General features: G+C 44.0%; 1 protein-coding gene across 1 annotated transcript; it reads left to right on the forward strand.

Moving 5' to 3' along the window:
• Nucleotides 1–1,183: 1,183 nt before the first annotated feature.
• On the forward strand, nt 1,184–15,625 carry PKD2L1 (polycystin 2 like 1, transient receptor potential cation channel). The gene is made up of 15 exons (XM_065672872.1): nt 1,184–1,478; nt 4,446–4,559; nt 5,912–6,039; nt 6,738–6,994; nt 7,834–8,058; nt 8,413–8,641; nt 9,008–9,178; nt 9,866–10,047; nt 10,842–10,962; nt 11,637–11,735; nt 12,530–12,651; nt 12,965–13,082; nt 13,306–13,442; nt 14,239–14,386; nt 15,409–15,625. The coding sequence occupies exons 1-15, from the start codon at nt 1,184–1,186 to the stop codon at nt 15,619–15,621; spliced, it is 2,559 nt and encodes an 852-aa protein (XP_065528944.1). The 3' UTR covers nt 15,622–15,625.
• The last annotated feature ends 1,836 nt before the right edge of the window (nt 15,626–17,461 follow it).

Below are 17,461 nucleotides of genomic sequence, written 5' to 3' on the forward strand. Positions count from 1 at the left end.
TCTCTGCATCTCCCAGGTGGCCTGGCAACATCACCTGTACAAACATTACAGTCCAGACAAACAGCCTTGTTTGTACCTTTGATCCCTGTGGTCCTGCTGCTACCCTGGGTAATGTCAGAAAACAGCTACCATTGGCACCCTCTGGAGTACCTTCTCCCAGATTATGTGTTCACACTCAAGGAAGGACCATGCTCAGGCTATACAGTAACTTTTTATCTCATCACCAAGACAGAAGCCTGTCATCCCAGGGTTAAGCCATCACCTCATCCTCCAGCACCTGCAGGACCTGGGTCTACTTGCTGCTGCTGGCCAGTGGGTGAACGCTGGCAGCCCCTCGCTGTATTATTTCCAGTTTTGCCTGGTATAGTGCTGTTTTTCCCTTGGGCTCTCCTTAGGGCCAGCAGGCACTACAGGGTGCACAGAATTTCTGCAAAAGCCCCAAATGAGTTTCAAAAATGAGCGCGAGAAGGTTACTGCCATTTTTAACTCCTGCTTTAACAGTGAGACAGGAAAGAGAATGCTGCGGAAATGCTGACCAGGATCATGTTTTGGGCCAAATCCCAGCTTCTTCCCAAAGTATCTGTGATCGTGGCATAGCAGCATGACAAGGGCTGCTGCCTGCCCAGGGTACACACAGCTGGTGCCGCCTGGTGCTGTGCCTGTACAGCTCTGTGTTGCTGTAGCTCCCAGGAAGTGTTTCTGCTTCCTCTTTGGTGCCTAATGGAAGCTCAGGACTCCCCTGACCCCCGGAGCAAAGGTTCCCCATCCAGCAGTGCCTGCCTGAGCTTCACCTGGGGCTGACCAGGGCTGCCTGAGGGGCCAGATTAAATCCCGCCCCCCCCCCCCCCCCCAAATCAGGGGCTGTCTTCTAGCACCCTTCTTTTCTCATGGCAGCATCTGGGGCTGCTATCTCTATTGGGAAGCAGAGAAAATAGGGCTGACAGTGGTTCCTAACAACGGGTAGTGCCACCCCTCTGATAGGTGTCACCATCTGAGCTAGTATAAAAGAGAAAGGAGATGTGTGCTCTCTGTGGGAAGCTGTTGGTGTGCCAGCTTCTGGCTGCTAGGGCAGACAAGCTGTTTGGCATTGACTGATTCTCTCTCTGTTAGCTTACAACTCCAGCCTGGGCAGGCAGTCTTCACAGTTCCAGTCTGAACGTACTTCTGCTGGCAGTGGCTAGTCATGAGTTTATCTCACCAAAACAACAGAGCTGGGAGCCACTTCAGAGCCTCTGAGGAGCATGAACTGGAGGCAATGGAGAAGAAAGCCTGGGACAATCCCGTTTACAATGGCTCTCCCTCTGCCTCCTTGAAAATTCGAGCCATCTACAACCCCAAGTCCATCCTGGAGAATCCCTATGGGAACTTTGAGGAGGTGGGGGATCCACTGCCCTACCAGGAAGAGCAGAGTAAAGCTGTGGATGGGAATGCAAGTCCTTTCCTCAAGTGCTGCTTATACATCTTCAGAAGCATCCGAGGTAAAGATCTGACTTCTCACTAGAAAGGCTTTACTAGTCCTTGGGAAGAGTGATGCTTTAGTGGGGGGTGTGTGTGAGTGTGGCGATGAAGGCAGAAATCCTGTGTGGCTCAGGAACCTGCTCAATATAGACCAGTATTACTCTAGAGATCATCTTTGGCTGTCCGGGAAGGATCATCCTCATTCCATGTGCCTTGCTGTAGCTCCAGGATCTGTCCTGTTATATTTAGTACAAGGCAGGAGGTGCAGACAGACAGACAGACTTTGTGATGTGCTCAGGTTCATGTAGTGAATCTGTTAGCAGAGCTTTGGACAGAACTTAGGTGTCCTGAATCCACAGGAGCCATTGCTCTGATGAAACTATTCTGCTCTATGTGCATTTTCTAAATGGAGCGGTACTGGCCCCTGTGTTACAGTAACTTCAGAACTGATGTAAATATCCACCAGAGAAAATCTAGTCATGTCAGGGCTGAAATGCAGAGGATAGCAGCCTTGTGTCAAACATGACTTTGCGACAAAGGGGAATGAAATATTATGAAAGCTTATTAAGAGGCAATTAAAAACCTGGGAGAATATTAGGTCTTATGGAAGGATACAGCCCTGGGCAAGAGCATTTGTTGAACAGTTTCTTAGAAGCAGGGAAGACAAAGCAAGAAAGTGTAATTCTTGTGGAAATTATTATTTTCTTGCCAGTGTGTCTTTTCTTGCTGACTTGGAAAGCAAGAACCTTTCTCAGAGCTGTAACAGTACATGTGAGAGAATAGCAGTATAACTTGGTCCTGAATTTCACATACCCTCTAAGATCTATTCTTTCTTACTTGTCATTGTCATTACATTTAACACTTCATTCTTATACAAACCACAGCTGAGGCTTCAGAGGTTTCTCTCGACCGAGAAGCAATGCTGTGCGGAGGTGGTAGGTAATCACAGGTTGCTCAGAGGCAGTGTGCCGTTTACTTGTTTTATTCTGATATCCTTTCCTCTAGGCATTGTCTGAGTCTTAAAAAGGAAAAAAAAAAAAAGAAAATCTATAACATCGAAATACGTAATATTTGTGACATGCAAGGGTTGAAATTGGAGCATGCAAATAAAGATACCTGTCAGGACGTGGCAGCATAACCTTCTTCTACGACTGTTTCAGCTGTGTGTCCTGCCAGCAGGGACACCTCATACTTAGACCATGTCACTCAAGGCTCTGTCCAGCCTGGCCTAGAACACTGCCAGGGATGGAGCATTCACAACTTCTTCGGACAACCTGTTCAGTGCCTCACCACCCGCGCAGTAAAGAACTTCTTCCCTATATCTAACCTGAACTTACCTTGTTTAAGTTTAAACCCATTGCCTCTTGTCCTATCGCTACAGTCCCTGATGAAAAGTCCCTCTAGTCCTCCAGGTATAATTTTAGGTAAGTCTCTGAACCAAGTTTTCAAGGATATTTAAGTGTCCCTGAATTTAGGTGTTCCTGAGTACACTTCTACTCCCAAAGCAAAGAAAGCCTGTGCCTCTGTTTCCAACATGAGAATAGTAAGGGTTCCCTGCCTCATGAAAAAAGCAAATAAAATCTGTTCAAAGACTGTGATGTAGTCATCTAGACATGAAGGGGGTAATTTAAATGTGACCTGAACAGATGGGTGGGTTGTTTCCCCTGTTTTTCTCCCTTGTGAAGATTTCTGTAGACCACATGATACTCTCTCCTGCACATGAGATAATCCTGATCTTCTTCAGGCTCTTGTTTTTTTGCTGGTCTGGCATGTCCAGAACAGGCTGCTGGGGTAAGGCTGGATGCTGCGATAGCTGAAGGTGCAAAAACCTGTATAATCCGTTGAGATGCCAAAGAGCTATTGAAAGGATAGGTGTATGTGTATGTGCAGGGACCGCTATACCACTTTTCATTTCTCCGAAGAAGCGCTTTGTCCTCTGCCAGGGATGACTTCAAACACATGACCTTTCATCGTCTTTGATCCTGGCTTGCAGGAAGATGACTCTTCCATACTACCAGGAATGGGCATAGGTGATGAGCTCTCTAGGAGATGCAAAAATCAGCAAAACTATGGGTATTATTGACATGGCTTCCATCACTAGGCTTTTAAGTGGAAGTTCTTTTGCCTTTCAACTTCAGGAGCATTTCAGAAATCACAACAGAAACCCATTACGAAAAGAACAAACAAATGCACTAATGGTATCAGGAGGTTCATCAAACCCAAAATATCAAGGTTCCTTTTAAAGGAAGCATTTCTCTCTTTTTGATCAACCCTGGTGACATTTAATGAGTTGCTTTGATTGTGTGAAGAAATCAGACCACCAGCTGGTGCGACTGGCAGAACTCTATTGGAGTCAGCAGAGTTCCATTGATAGACACCCTGCAGATAACTTGGCTCTAAATTGTATGCTGAAAATATTGAGTTGGGCTATTTGAGTCTTATGACCTACAAGAAATCTGCAAGAGTTTCTAGGTAATCAAGGGACAAATATCTGAGGCCTGATGATTCAATATATGCTAAAGAGACTAATAGCTGTAAAGCTGACATTAGACGTAGTTATGCTATTAAAGTCCTATCAGAAGGTCAGCTGTTGGCTCATTGGTGACAGAGATGAAATTTTATGGTTCCAAGAATACTTCTGACAAAGACTGAATTTCTGCAGAGTGTAAGCTGTAAAACAGGCAGGAAAAGATCAGCCCATAATGAACTCAAACAGAAAACTGTAGAGGGATATAGCAAAATAAAAATAGCCGATATATTTCAGTTTGTCAGCCCCCAACCTTTCGTTCATGCTGGAATAGTTCTTTTTAGAGGTTAACACATTTTTACAGCTCTTAATCAAGTTTTGAAATGAAAAATGGTTTTGCCTTGAAAAGTGACAAAAATCCAACTCCCATCAGTGTTCTTTGGGAACAGGACTTCAGCTTCCCACATGGCCTTTGAAAATGGCCATCAAACCTCTCAAATTTCTTCTTTACACCTAACAGGTCTGTGGGGCACTACGTTGACAGAGAACACAGCTGAAAACAGAGAGCTTTATGTGAAGACCACACTACGAGAACTGCTGGTCTATACTGTGTTCTTGATGGACATCTGTCTACGTAAGTAGCTGTCATATCTCACAGGTGTCTTTCCTGTGTGCAGCACAAGGTGAATAATGTGAGGTTTTATTATTAGACTTCATCACTCTGCTGCAGGTGTTATATTTATTGTACACGCACTCACTGCATCAAGCTAGTGTGTCATTAACCTACAGAATAGCTGCTGCACACAGAAGTAAAATAACTGACTATTGATCTAGATCTAATTGATATTGGTTAGGTTTAAGCAGTATTTCCTGACCCACATTATCAGTTCTAGCCATTGACTCTGCAGTCCTGGGAGAATCGGGGTTCAGGGTCTTTTCTTAGTTTCACAGCAAACATTCAAGACCTAGAGAGCAGCTCCAGAAACTTCCTGGGATCAAAGACTCAAGGTTCATAGAGATTTTTCCTCTTTGAGACTGGAGGGGTGGCTGAGGTGATAAAGCAGATGGCAGCTCACACTGTTGTTCTTGGGTGGATTTAATGCATCCCTGTACTGAATGCTAATGGACTTTGTGTAGGTAGAACAATGGCTGTTTGCTTTGGGGGGAAGGTTCATTCATTATCACAAATGAGCACCTGTAGAATGGGACAGTGAAGAGGGTTATATTTCATGGAGCCTATGGCAGGAGAGATAGACAGACAATACCAACAAAAATTACTGTCACAGTTGCCCAGGGAGACAGTTTTTCCATCACTCTTTCTAAAGAACCAAGAGACACACACAGACATATGTGTGGTCGCACATTGACTCATCCAGAAGTGGTGGTGGTGGTGAGGGTCTTGAACGTCAGCTGCTTTATTTCCATGATGTGCTTATAAGAGTAGGACATATTCTTACATGATGGATGTTTTTCTGAAGGAAGGAGCACTGAGGAGTTGAAACAACATATTTGTGGAAGTTAGAGTCTGTTCCTGTTTGAGGTTTCTTGGTAGATTAGAATGTACCTAGAACTTTTCACTTGGGAAAATGGGGTGATCTCTATACCTTCATGGATTCACATAAGAAATTCAAAATACAGATCATGGATTTTGCTCTAAGAAAATTTCTCCTAGAAATTTTGTCGGAGGACAAAAACCATTACCCAGGATGTTGAGCTGCACCATCCAGTGATCCTCTCTTGCTTTTAAACTCTTACAGTCTGTCAACCTGACAGCTTACATTCTGGACCATGCAACAGATAAGTTCATAAATCCCTAAGAAAATATAAAGTAATATGATTAGAGTTCCCAAAATTTCTTCTTTTGTGCCTTGCATAGCTTGCCTTTGATGGTATATATTACACGGAAAGTGAATATATAGATATATTTACATCAGGCTCTGATATAGAGGTATAAGGGAAGACGCTCCTCTTGTCCTTCTCTAACAGTGACATATGGAATGACAAGTTCCAATGCCTATTACTACACCAAAGTGATGTCTGAGCTCTTCCTGCAGACCTCTTCGGATGGTCGTGTCTCCTTCCAGTCTATTGGCAGCATGGCTGATTTCTGGGTGGTGAGTACAAATTTGTCTTCACTCTGGTGTCTTAATAACAGGCCTATGTCCATTTCCATCGGCAATGATGGGAACAGCATAGTTAACCTGCCTGTAGTTCATGCCTCAGCTGGTCTGATTTATAGATTCCTTACGAAAAAGCTGGATTAAAACTTGCACTGACTTTTATCAAGGAGAGTAAAGAGGTGAAAAGATGTCTGGGGTCTAACACATTTCTGTCAAAGAACTGTTGAAGGAATAATATGAGCAACAATGAATGCTGTTGAGATATTGCAACCACTTATCTCTGACAGTCAGCCAGAAATTGTCACTTATCTTTGTCTTTTTCTGTTGCATTAAAAAAGTACAGAGAACTACATCACTATCGTCTTACCCACACTGTTTCCAGGGCACTGACACATGCCCTTTTGATAATTCACACCTCATGCCAAAGCAGTACCTTGAGATGTGTGCTCACTGACGTGGAAGTGATGAATAGGCTTGTAAGGGCTCTTGTCTCTCCATTAGCCCAACAAGGTGCAGCAGCCATATTATAGGCTCTTCCCTCCTCCCCCTCCTTAGCATACATCCAGCACAAGCTTCCACCACTTTCTATCTTGGGAGGTGCAGAGGGGTGAGTCAAGTCTCACTATCTCAAACCCAGGCTAAGAAAATTCCTCTGATGTGTGGGGTATGAAGTTGTTCTCTCCCTCTTCCAGTATGCACAAGGCCCCCTTCTGGATAACCTTTACTGGACAAAGTGGTACAACAACGAGTCCCTGGCAGCCCACAGCACCCAGTCATACATCTATTATGAGAACCTGCTGCTGGGTGTCCCGCGCATGCGGCAATTAAAGGTGAAGAACAATTCCTGTGTGGTCCATGATGACTTCAAGGAGGAAATCTCAGGCTGTTATGAAGTATACTCGAAAGATAAAGAGGAAAAGCTCTCCTTTGGGCTCATGAATGGAACAGCGTAAGTACATCTTCTCTTGCTTAGGATTAGAAAATCCAAATTACTCTCTTCTAGTTCAGATAAGATTTGTTGAGCTGCAGGATGCTAGGGGTGAATTCCTCGCATAAGGCTGGAATTTCTCGTGCAGTCAGAGGCAGCAAGTCCTTTTTGTCTGTCACTAAGGCCAAGTGTCCGTCAGAGGAACAGCACAGCAGAATGAGTGGTAGAGTGGAATCTGTTGCAAAAGCCATGAAAAATCCAATTGAGAATTAGATAGAAATTGTTGCCTGGTTTTGAGAGGATGAGGATAAATAGAGACCTTTGTGACCAGATCTATCAAGTGGATAATGCTATCTGTTCCCTTCCTGGATTTCAGGAGCCAGAGAGAAGGAAGTGCGTCTCTTATCTTGAAAACCTATTTCTCTATAATCATGTGACGTAGATTAAGTTTCATAACTCTTTGCTTGCTACGTGAGTCTTGGCTGTAAATGAGAATTATACATAAGAAAATACCAGTGCAAGTGTGTTCTAAGCAGAGGGTTGTGTGCAACATGGTAGAAGGGGATACAGCAGATCCTGGGAGTAACCTCCATGCAAACAAGACTGTGGCATAGCCAACAAACCTGCAGTATCTCCCCTCCATAGTATCACAAATCATGTTTTGTCACTGCTGGGAAGCAGTAGATCAGAAATGTAACAATAATGAAGAACTGATGTAGGCTTAGATCTTAGATAGGCATTGTTAACTCTTTAGTTTAAAAATGCACTGTCCTTGAAAATACAGTCAAATTACACCTGGCTACAAGGTCATACCCAAGCCTGGAGTGGTGATGCCATTGCTGATGGCTTGTCTGTTGCAGGTGGAGGTACCATTCTGAAGAGGAGCTGGGTGGCTCATCTCACTGGGGAAGACTAACCAGTTACAGTGGGGGAGGATACTACATAGACCTCAAGTTGACCAGAGAAGAGACTGCTGAAGCCCTGCAAGTCTTGAAGGAAAAATTGTGGCTGGATCGGGGAACACGAGTTGTCTTTATTGATTTCTCTGTGTATAATGCAAATATCAACCTGTTTTGTGTTCTGAGGTAAGCCGAGTCCCCCTGAAAATTCTTCTGCCTCTTGCTTCTTCCTCAATGCCACAGTTTCTTAAAACACAAATATATTAGTGTGGTCCACCAAGGGGGTAGGACTGAGTGGTTTAAGTAGATATTGTATTGATTAGTAAGACTTGGGCTTCCTGACATAACCAGGCACATTTCACCTTTCACCCTTTTCTATCATGGACAGTGCATCAGCAGAGATAAGGCTACATAAACACAGGCACAGATCTTCCTCTCACGGTTTGGTGGATAGCTCATACTCAGGTTTGATGGTTCTCAGAATTATCTGAGAGCTTTCATTCCCCTGTTTGGAATCATAATTTTCTTGTCCCGTTCAAGGTTAGTGGTTGAGTTTCCAGCCACTGGTGGTGCCATTCCTTCCTGGCAAATCCGGACAGTCAAGCTTATACGATATGTCAGTGCATGGGACTTTTTCATTGTTGCCTGTGAAATTGTCTTCTGTGTCTTCATCTTCTACTATGTGGTGGAAGAGATTTTGGAGCTGCGTATCCACAAGCTTCAGTACTTCACCAGCATCTGGAACATCCTGGATGTGGTTGTCATTCTGGTGAGAATCCTTGCATGCTTTGTTAGGGGGGGTCAATGACAGTGAGGTATAAGAGCCAAAATAAGTGTAGGAATGGGAAAACTGGTCTAGATAAGACAAGAGCTGGCACGTGTTTTGCTCTACAGCAAAATGAACTAGTAGACTAAGTGGACACATGGTCTTCTATCAGCTGTTTGGAAAAAATCTTTCCATAGAGGTGTCTGAGGGGCTGTGAAGTCAGGGCATCACCTGGCACATTATGAATTTATTTGCATCCCCCACCAGGAGACTGCAGTTGTGAAGCGGGATACCAACGAACTTTGTGACGTTCTAATTTCTGTGAAAGACATATACACAGTTGTCACTGCAGACTCTTCCTCTTTGCAGCTCTCCATTGTCGCTATTGGGTTTCACATCTTTCGCACTACTGAGGTGAACAGACTGTTGGGAGAGCTGCTAAAACACCCCAACACCTATGCGGACTTTGAGTTCCTGGCATTCTGGCAGACACAGTACAACAATATGAATGCAGTCAACTTATTCTTTGCCTGGATCAAGGTATTCTGGGGTGTCTGGGAGGTGCTAGGCTTCCAGTGTCAGACCTCTTACTCTAGATACCTTTGTGGTTGACTCTTCCATCCGTCTGAGTAAATGAGGGTAGCAGGTATATAATAGAGGATTTTCCTCAAAGTCATATGGTCTGTTTTACAGTAATTCCAGACAACTTTTCACATTGCATTCTGAGCACTCTGGAGATAGCAGACAGGGAGATGAGCGCAGATGTTGTGATGTAAAAGTGGTTTTAGCAAATGCTGGGTACAATGTAACTTTGTCCATCCTGTATGATTTTAGTACTTTGGAGGATAATCTGGCACGTTTTCCAACAACTGGAAATGACTCATATGCTGGCACAGACTTTGCATTTCAATCAAAGCATCTCAGCATAATGGAAAGCCACACTGTACTTAGGGCTCCTTGTTAGCCTCAAAACCTTTGTCCTTATAGTATTCCATCTTCATATGTTCCTTTGAGACAGGGAACAAAGTCATATGTTTATAATCCCACAGAAAGAGGGTGGCACACCTGGGACAAACATCCTGAACACTAAGCCACCATTCCCCTAGCCTGGCTGTCATCTTGGTGCTTGAGTACTGTGGGGAACTTCTTAGTAAGCATGCACCCATATGAAAGACTGACCTAGCTCATGGTGTGGCCTAACTCTCTCCCTCTTCTTTCTTCTTACAGATATTCAAGTATATTAGCTTTAACAAAACAATGACCCAGCTCTCCTCCACACTGGCACGTTGTGCCAAAGACATCCTGGGCTTTGCCATTATGTTCTTCATTGTCTTCTTTGCCTATGCCCAGCTGGGTTACCTTCTTTTTGGGACACAAGTGGAAAACTTCAGTACCTTTGTTAAATGCATGTAAGTGTGCAAGTTAGAACCACATTTCCATCATTCGTGAAAAGAATTTCAGCTGCTTTCCAACTTCTCTCCAAAGTAAAAGCTGCAGATCTGAATGTCAGACACCTGCTGTTTCTCACTTCAATAAAGCCACTATAGAGCATTATAGCTGAGTTTCTATTCTGCAGGACCTTCTGTTACCTTCTGATCTGCTGGGGTGAGTAGAATGGTGCTGTCTGCCTGTCACTGAGACCCTGGCAAATTTGCTATTTTATACACCAGCAGATGGCTTTAGGCCTGGTAAGGTTAAACTTCTCTGTAATCCTGGTGGTAAGAAGTAAATAGCTCAAAGTGAGTGTTTCAAGGTAGTCTCAGAGTGTTGGTTGTTTTTTTGTTTGTTTCTTTGTTTGTTTTTGGTTTTGTTGTTAGGGTTTTGTTGTTGATTGAGCTTTTTGTCTTATGAACTTGCAAGAGAAGGCTTCCATGAGTCATATGCCTTTATAAGGGAAAATTCAGGTTGTTTTTGGTCTGGTTTTACCCCTTTTAGAAAAAGAAACCCACGCTTTGGACAACCATGGAAACCATGTTTTACTTTCCAGCCACCTTTTGCTCTACCCACATCAGCTCACTTCACCCCTGAAACACTATAGGTACATTTGACACACCAGTCAGACTGAGTGACTTAGACCCTGCTCTGGCTTTTGTCTGTGACCATCTGGGCTGCCTACAGGTCCCGGGTTCACCTCAGGACTGTCTGAGGATGTAGGATAAAAGTATGTGCCTTTGGGTGACCTTGTGCTCTTTCTCTCCTCCAGTTTCACCCAGTTTCGGATTATTCTTGGTGATTTTGACTACAGTTCCATTGACAATGCCAACAGGGTCCTTGGACCTATTTACTTCGTCACCTATGTGTTCTTTGTTTTCTTTGTGCTCCTGGTAAGCAAGAAAGCCCTTGCTGCCCCTGTATTGACAGCAGTGTTTGAGAGACCCCTCCTGACAGTCCCTGAATTAGGCACAGTGCAAATTCTCAGAAAGGAAGTTTCTGTTATGGTAGCTTTGCAGTGCAAATAGACCAAAGTAGACAAAGACCCTGTCATTGCGATTGAGGATTTGATGATCAGGGTGATTAAGGGCCAAATTCACATCCTTTAAGGTGAAGACTAAAACTGTGGTATTCCAAGCAGTAGCTGAATTCAAGGGGATCAGTACAGCTGCTCTGTAGCAGGCAGTGAACAAAGCATGAGGGACAATCTCTGGCTTCCTAGGCAATGGATGCAGAGGGATGCTCATAATGACCAGGTTGAACTCCCAGTGCCAGGAACCCAAATGTAACGTAAGATCTTGTAGGAAAGGCTACCAAAGATGGTATTTAAACTGGGAATAAATGTACCTCCAGCCACTGCTTTAACTGCAAGGACCCCCTCCCCAGTGAGAAAGTACTGCGCGGCTGAAGTGGGCATTCCCTTCATCCACTTTATCTTGTCTAAGGGATACCACCTGTGGAAACAGCTCCTTGTTTAACTAAGTCCTGCATATCTCTTGGTGCTTCAGCTGCTGAGGCAGGCACGATGCCTCATGCTTTTTCATCTCTCTTCTTCCCCTTTTTCTAGAACATGTTTCTGGCCATCATCAATGACACCTACTCGGAAGTCAAAGAGGAGCTTTCGAGCCAGAAGGATGAGCTGCAGCTCTCAGACATTTTGAAGCAGGTGACGAACAGTGAAAGCTGTGCTACTTTCTAGCTAAATCCTGACGCATTTTCTGGAAGTCCCCCACCTCCATGGAATTTACTAGAAACAGTGGTTTCCACCTCCAAATCCACCTTTTTGGTGCACACAGGAGTCACAGTTCCTTTCTGAGATAAATCAGGCTCCCAGATCCTTTGGTAATGGGCAGATGACAAAGCAGAGGTTTGGTGAATTCTGTTACTTGAATATGCTGGCAATGTTTCTGAGAGACTTTTCTTCCCTATCTTGGGAAGAAATCCCTATCTTGTTTAGAGACTATCTTGTCTCTAGACAAAGCTCTTTTGGTCCTTGATAGAGTGAATAAAATGGCAGGTCCTGTTTTGCTAAGATGGGCATGTTGCAGTGGTGCAAATCTGGTGGGTTACATCTGGATTTCCCATGGGCAAATTCTAGAAAAGGTCCTGAAAGGTCACAACTCTCTGTGCTGTGGGATCAATATTCTACAAAGAATAGTATTTGAGACATTATCTTAAACAGCTGGTGACAGGGAGATCAGATAAAGGGAGAATAGGTAGGAGAAAGGCAGAGAGCAAGCTTTGTCATGGAGACCCTGGCTACCATGTTGGCACCACGTTGAAAGTGTGATCCTAGTTTGGAGATAGGACTCATTCAGCAGTGTTGTATTTTTCTTCTGGAAGGCTTAGAATCTCCCTGTATCACTCAGAATCTGCTCACCATGTTGGATTGTCTGCTCTGCCCTATTTTTTGCTGTTCTGCCTGCATGATTCTGTGTCTGTTTGCACCTTTGGTAACAGAGCTACAACCGGACACTTATGAGGTTGAAGCTGAAGAAGGAACAGATTTCCGATGTGCAGAAAGCACTGCAGAATGGAACAAAAGAGCTAGACTTTGAAGACTTCAAGAACAGCTTGAAAGAGTAAGTGAATCAGCTTGAGGGATGTCTGCTTAGCCCTTTCTCATGCTAATACAGGCGATTTAAATTCTCTGGTTTTCAAGACTGGGAGAGCTAAGATATGGGTGATGTAGGACTCAAAAATGTAGTTGTCTTCTCTCACATGTTTAATACCCTGTTCTAAATAGGTTTGCGTTACTATCTCTTTCCCATTTGGAAGGCTTAGGTTTGCCACTGGCAGGAGTAAACAACACACTGATTTCAAAAAGGGTGCTCCCATACTGTTCGAGCTTAACAATGTAATTCAGTGCTTTGAGCTTTCTCTATTATTTTGCAGACTGGGCCATGCAGACCATAAGATCACAGCAGCCTTCTCCCGGTTCGACAAAGATGGCAACCTCATCCTTGATGAAGAGGAGCAGCAGCAAATGAAGCATGACCTAGAGGCAAAAAGGGTAAAAAAAGGGGCAAGGAAAGAAACACTATTTGGTAGAGATCACTCCAAAGTGGCCTCGGGAATCTTTGGGTTTGTGGTAGAAACTAAGCAGACAACTCAAATACAGTTCCAGCTCTGCCTGGTGGCAGCTGAGTTTATCATTGCCTGTGAAGCTCTGTTATTCACAGTGAAGCTGGCACAGAGCTAGTATCCAGTTTTGCAGGAGTTTCTTTATCTTCTAGGTTGCTCTGAATACAGAGATTAAAAATTTGGAGAAATCCTATGGTGACAACAACCTGGATGAGAATCTGACCTGCATGGAAGCAAGGAATAACCATGTCAATAAGGCCAGCTGGGTCTCCAAGCAAGAGTTCCAAGTGTATGTTTGTGCTGGCGGTACTTCAGTCCCTGTGCAATGAGGGGTCTGATTCCCTGCTGCTTCCTTCCCTGATGTAACTGTTTGCAATGGTGCTGAGCATTTTCAATATGATCTTGTCCTTTCTTATCTTGCCCACATGTAAATGAGCAGGTCAGGAGAGAACTGGGACAGTTCTGGCAATGTAATTTGCTTGTTTGCATAAGAGATTGAGTTAAGAAATTTTGCTTTTTGCCTCTCGAATAACCTTTGCAGCCACCAGCCGGCTGCAGGCAATATGCTGTCATGTTTCAGCTCGGAAGGTAGCCCAGAAAGCTGGACCAGGGGAAATTGATACCTCTACAAAAGGTCCTGTGGGAATAAATATCCTTGATTTATAGCCTAGTTGGCCTTCATCCTTCAGGTCTTGAGAATAATACTTGGCTGTTTCTTCCACAGAAGGAACATGGCATAAACACAGCACAGAGAATCAGGAGAACCTGATTCTGCTACTGAGAAACACAAAGCAATACAGACAGGGCCATATCAAAGGAGAGGCATGTGTGATATTTAATAATGTGGTTATACTGTGGCTGGACAGAGATCCAGACTCGTTGGAATCCATTCTAAGCAGAACCACTAATTACAGATAAACGCACAGTATAGAGGGAGTTACATCTTCAGTGGGTATGAATCAATTATCTGATGTAGAGCATTCACTCCTCTTTGAAGTCTGATCCATTATCTGTGAGATGCATGCAGCAAATCTTACTGTTCATTACAATAAAAAACTTGCAAGTGATCTTCATGTCTCCCCCAGACTCCTGCAACGCGTGCTACGGCTGGAACAGTCCATAAACAGCATTGGCTCCAAGGCTGATGCAGTAGTGAGCAAGCTGGAAGTTCTGGAGAGAAACAAGCTGATGAGAAAGGACCTGCTGGGCAAACCACTGGATAATGTTACCAAGGTTGGTAGCCCTCCACCATGCACTTGAACCAGCTTCAGGACAGGTGACTGGCTCTGTTGTGTGAAAGGGCCTGGTATCATCTTTGCTTTCCCAATCCCCATTAACATAAGACAGAAAGGGTTGGGCAGGGTCAGCATTTTGCATGATCAAGCCTTTCCTGTTCAAGAAAAGTGACACAAAGTCTCTTGTTTTCATGTCCCCCCAGTTAGTCATGGAACCTTTCAATATACTTTCTAGCTCCCTTGAGGCCAAGCTCATTTCTGTGGCAGTCAATGAATTCACTTGTCTTCAGTTACTTTGTACCTGCTTATCCTCAGGCATAAAGCAAGATAAATAACTATACTGTGCTTCCCAGAAACAGCAGCTCATGACAGTGTTGTGGACTCTGATCTTAACATCTTGCCTGTGGATTATTTATCACACATGATGGAGGAGATTGTTAGCGGTGTACCATAGCATCGCATTATAGAATTGTGACTTTTGCCAAAGACTGCCTAGTCCAGACAACCAGATATTTTGGGTCTTCAGCTTTAAAATCCAAGGCAGCAAGACATATGGGAGCCATGTCATTGCTTCGTGTTTATTGGCTTCTATAGTGAGAACACACAAACAGCACAAAGTGACCTAGCTGAGTCAGAAAGAAGCCTCTCTTTTGCAAAGTAGTCTTGTGATCCATTCCCATCTGAAAGAGTGTTTTTTTTTTTTGGGGGGGGGGTCCTACTTCTCATGGGAACATGCTTGAAAGCTTATTTGAGTCCTTGTGTATTTGCTTTACCACAACATTTCTGTGGAGATTCTCATAGAGGGTGAAAAGGGATGAATATTTCCTTGTTTGTTTAATGTTTGAATGTGCAGTCATCAGTGTATTGCAGCAAACAGTATATTGGACCTTCAATAGACAGGCAGGCTTGCACTAATTTCTGGAAGAATGTGGGAAGATAAGTGCGCCTCTCTCCTGGAGTGCTGCTAGTCTTCTGGGTAGCTTACTGACACTGCAGGTCACTCTTTCTTCTGGTTCACAGGAGGAAGAACCCAGTCAGAAAGAGCTGCTCCCCCAGAGCCTAGACCAACTAGGGAAAGAAGCAGCGGAAGGCTGGGGGATGGAACACATACCGGGAAACAACCTGAGTGGCGAATCTTACCAAAAAGGGGTCTATCCCATCTTGCCCAGGTCAAGTGTGCTGGAGTCTCAGGTGCCCAAGAACAGCCAGCCACAGTCAGCTGTGCTCTTCTAGCAAAAAGGCCAGTGCTCTCAGTCTGGCTCACACAGTAGTAAGTCACTGTCAGTTGTTTCCCACTGTTAGAATAATCCAGATAGCTGGACACAGACAGCACTGTTGCCAGGAACTGGTGAGCTGAAAAATCAGGGATGCTCTTTTTTCAGTGTAATGGTGTCTAATGCCACAGAGATAGAACTGCTGCCTCTCTCCACCCCCTGTATCTCTGGAGTAGGTGGAAATCTGGAACCAAGTGATGTATAAAGTTTTTGCCTCTGAAAAGGCCAACACAAAGCCTTTCATCTATCCTTTCCTGAAAAGTAGAAACCCCAGAACTCTGAACATCCGTGTCCAGAGTGGCACCCTGCAACTTGTTCACAAAACACACACAATTGTCTGCAGTACAAAAATGTGGTTATCACATAAACAAAGCAGAATATAATTGTTAGTGTGAGATGGAAGGGGAAAGCTCAGTTGTTTGTGTCTACCTCTGTTCTGTTGCAGTTTGTTTCCAGATGCTTTGGTAACCCTCTCTGTACCTTAGATTCAGATGTTGAGGAAAGAGGATACTAACACCTAAGTCCGGATAACTAAAATGAGAGTTGACTCCCAAGTGTCACTGGGAGGAGACTGAATTGTAACTGGTAGAGTCCTAAGTCCCTGGTTAGGGAACAGACTTCTGGTTATAGGGTTTCTAACACAGCTGTTGACACTAAAAAATCTTTATGTTGTCTGTTTTCACACTCTCTAAATTGCGTTTTGAAGTTGAGATGCTTCTGTTATTTGTCAAGGAATCAATCTGGTTTGCAGCTGTGAGTGCTGACACCATTTCAGTTAAAGAATTTTGTACAAATGAGATGAACATCAGTTTTTCAACCACATGCAAAAATACTTCTTTCCCAGGCATTTTTCACTTTGTTGAGACTTCTCTTGTAGCTGGCACAGACTATTGCTGCTGTTATAGGACTACTGTAAATGTGTTTCAAATATCTTCATTACTGGTATTCCACAATAGTTAACCTCAAATAGGCTCTGTAGTCTTAAAACCAATAGAAAAGTGAGTTGTATCAGTCCACTGCTTACAGCTTCCATTAGTGCTACACTGTTCAGTGTGCTATGCAGTGCAGTGATAGGTTTAGTGGGGACCTTGTACACTGGCATGTTGTACTGCCACCTTTCTAAGATGGATGTGTTGCAGTGTTGTGGGGAAAGCCTCCCTGGGAATGTCTGAAAGACCTCGGGATTATCCCTGTCCCCAGAAAGCCTAGGCTCCAGGGCTGTCACAGCTACAGATATCATTGATGTACTGAAGCAGAGGGTCATTCATCTATGAGAGCCCAGCAAGAGTTGTGAGACCTTGTCACCCAGCCCACAGGGAGCTTAGGTTTCAGCCAGGAGCTGTGGGTGCAGGAACAGCACAGGGTCTCATAGCTCCCTTCGCATCTGCTGGTCCTGCTGTTGGTGACAAGACTTAGCTGTGAGACATTGCCACGGTTCTTGACTTCCTGTTCCACTAAATTCAGAATTGACCAAGAACTTCTTACCTTCAGCTTTTCCAGCTGAATTCAAAACAATGATGTTGCTTACTCCTACTCTCATCATTGAAGCTATTGTCTTACTCAGGAGAAAACAGCCTATGTCAGGGGAATTTCCTGAAATAGGCTTCCCCCCCCCCCCCAAATTTTAATTAAACAGAAAATCCATATGCTAAATTGTAATTGATCAAAGGAGCTATGTGCTTTGTAATGGGCTTGAAGAGTGCACACAGCCCCTTGCAATTAATGAGTTGGGTGCTTGTGTGTGTTGGAAGGCATAGATGAAGATTCTTCCTTAAATTCACTTATAAGACCTTTGGATA

Source organism: Lathamus discolor, chromosome 3 (genome assembly GCF_037157495.1).
Source record: "Lathamus discolor isolate bLatDis1 chromosome 3, bLatDis1.hap1, whole genome shotgun sequence".
NCBI classification, from domain to species: domain Eukaryota; kingdom Metazoa; phylum Chordata; class Aves; order Psittaciformes; family Psittacidae; genus Lathamus; species Lathamus discolor.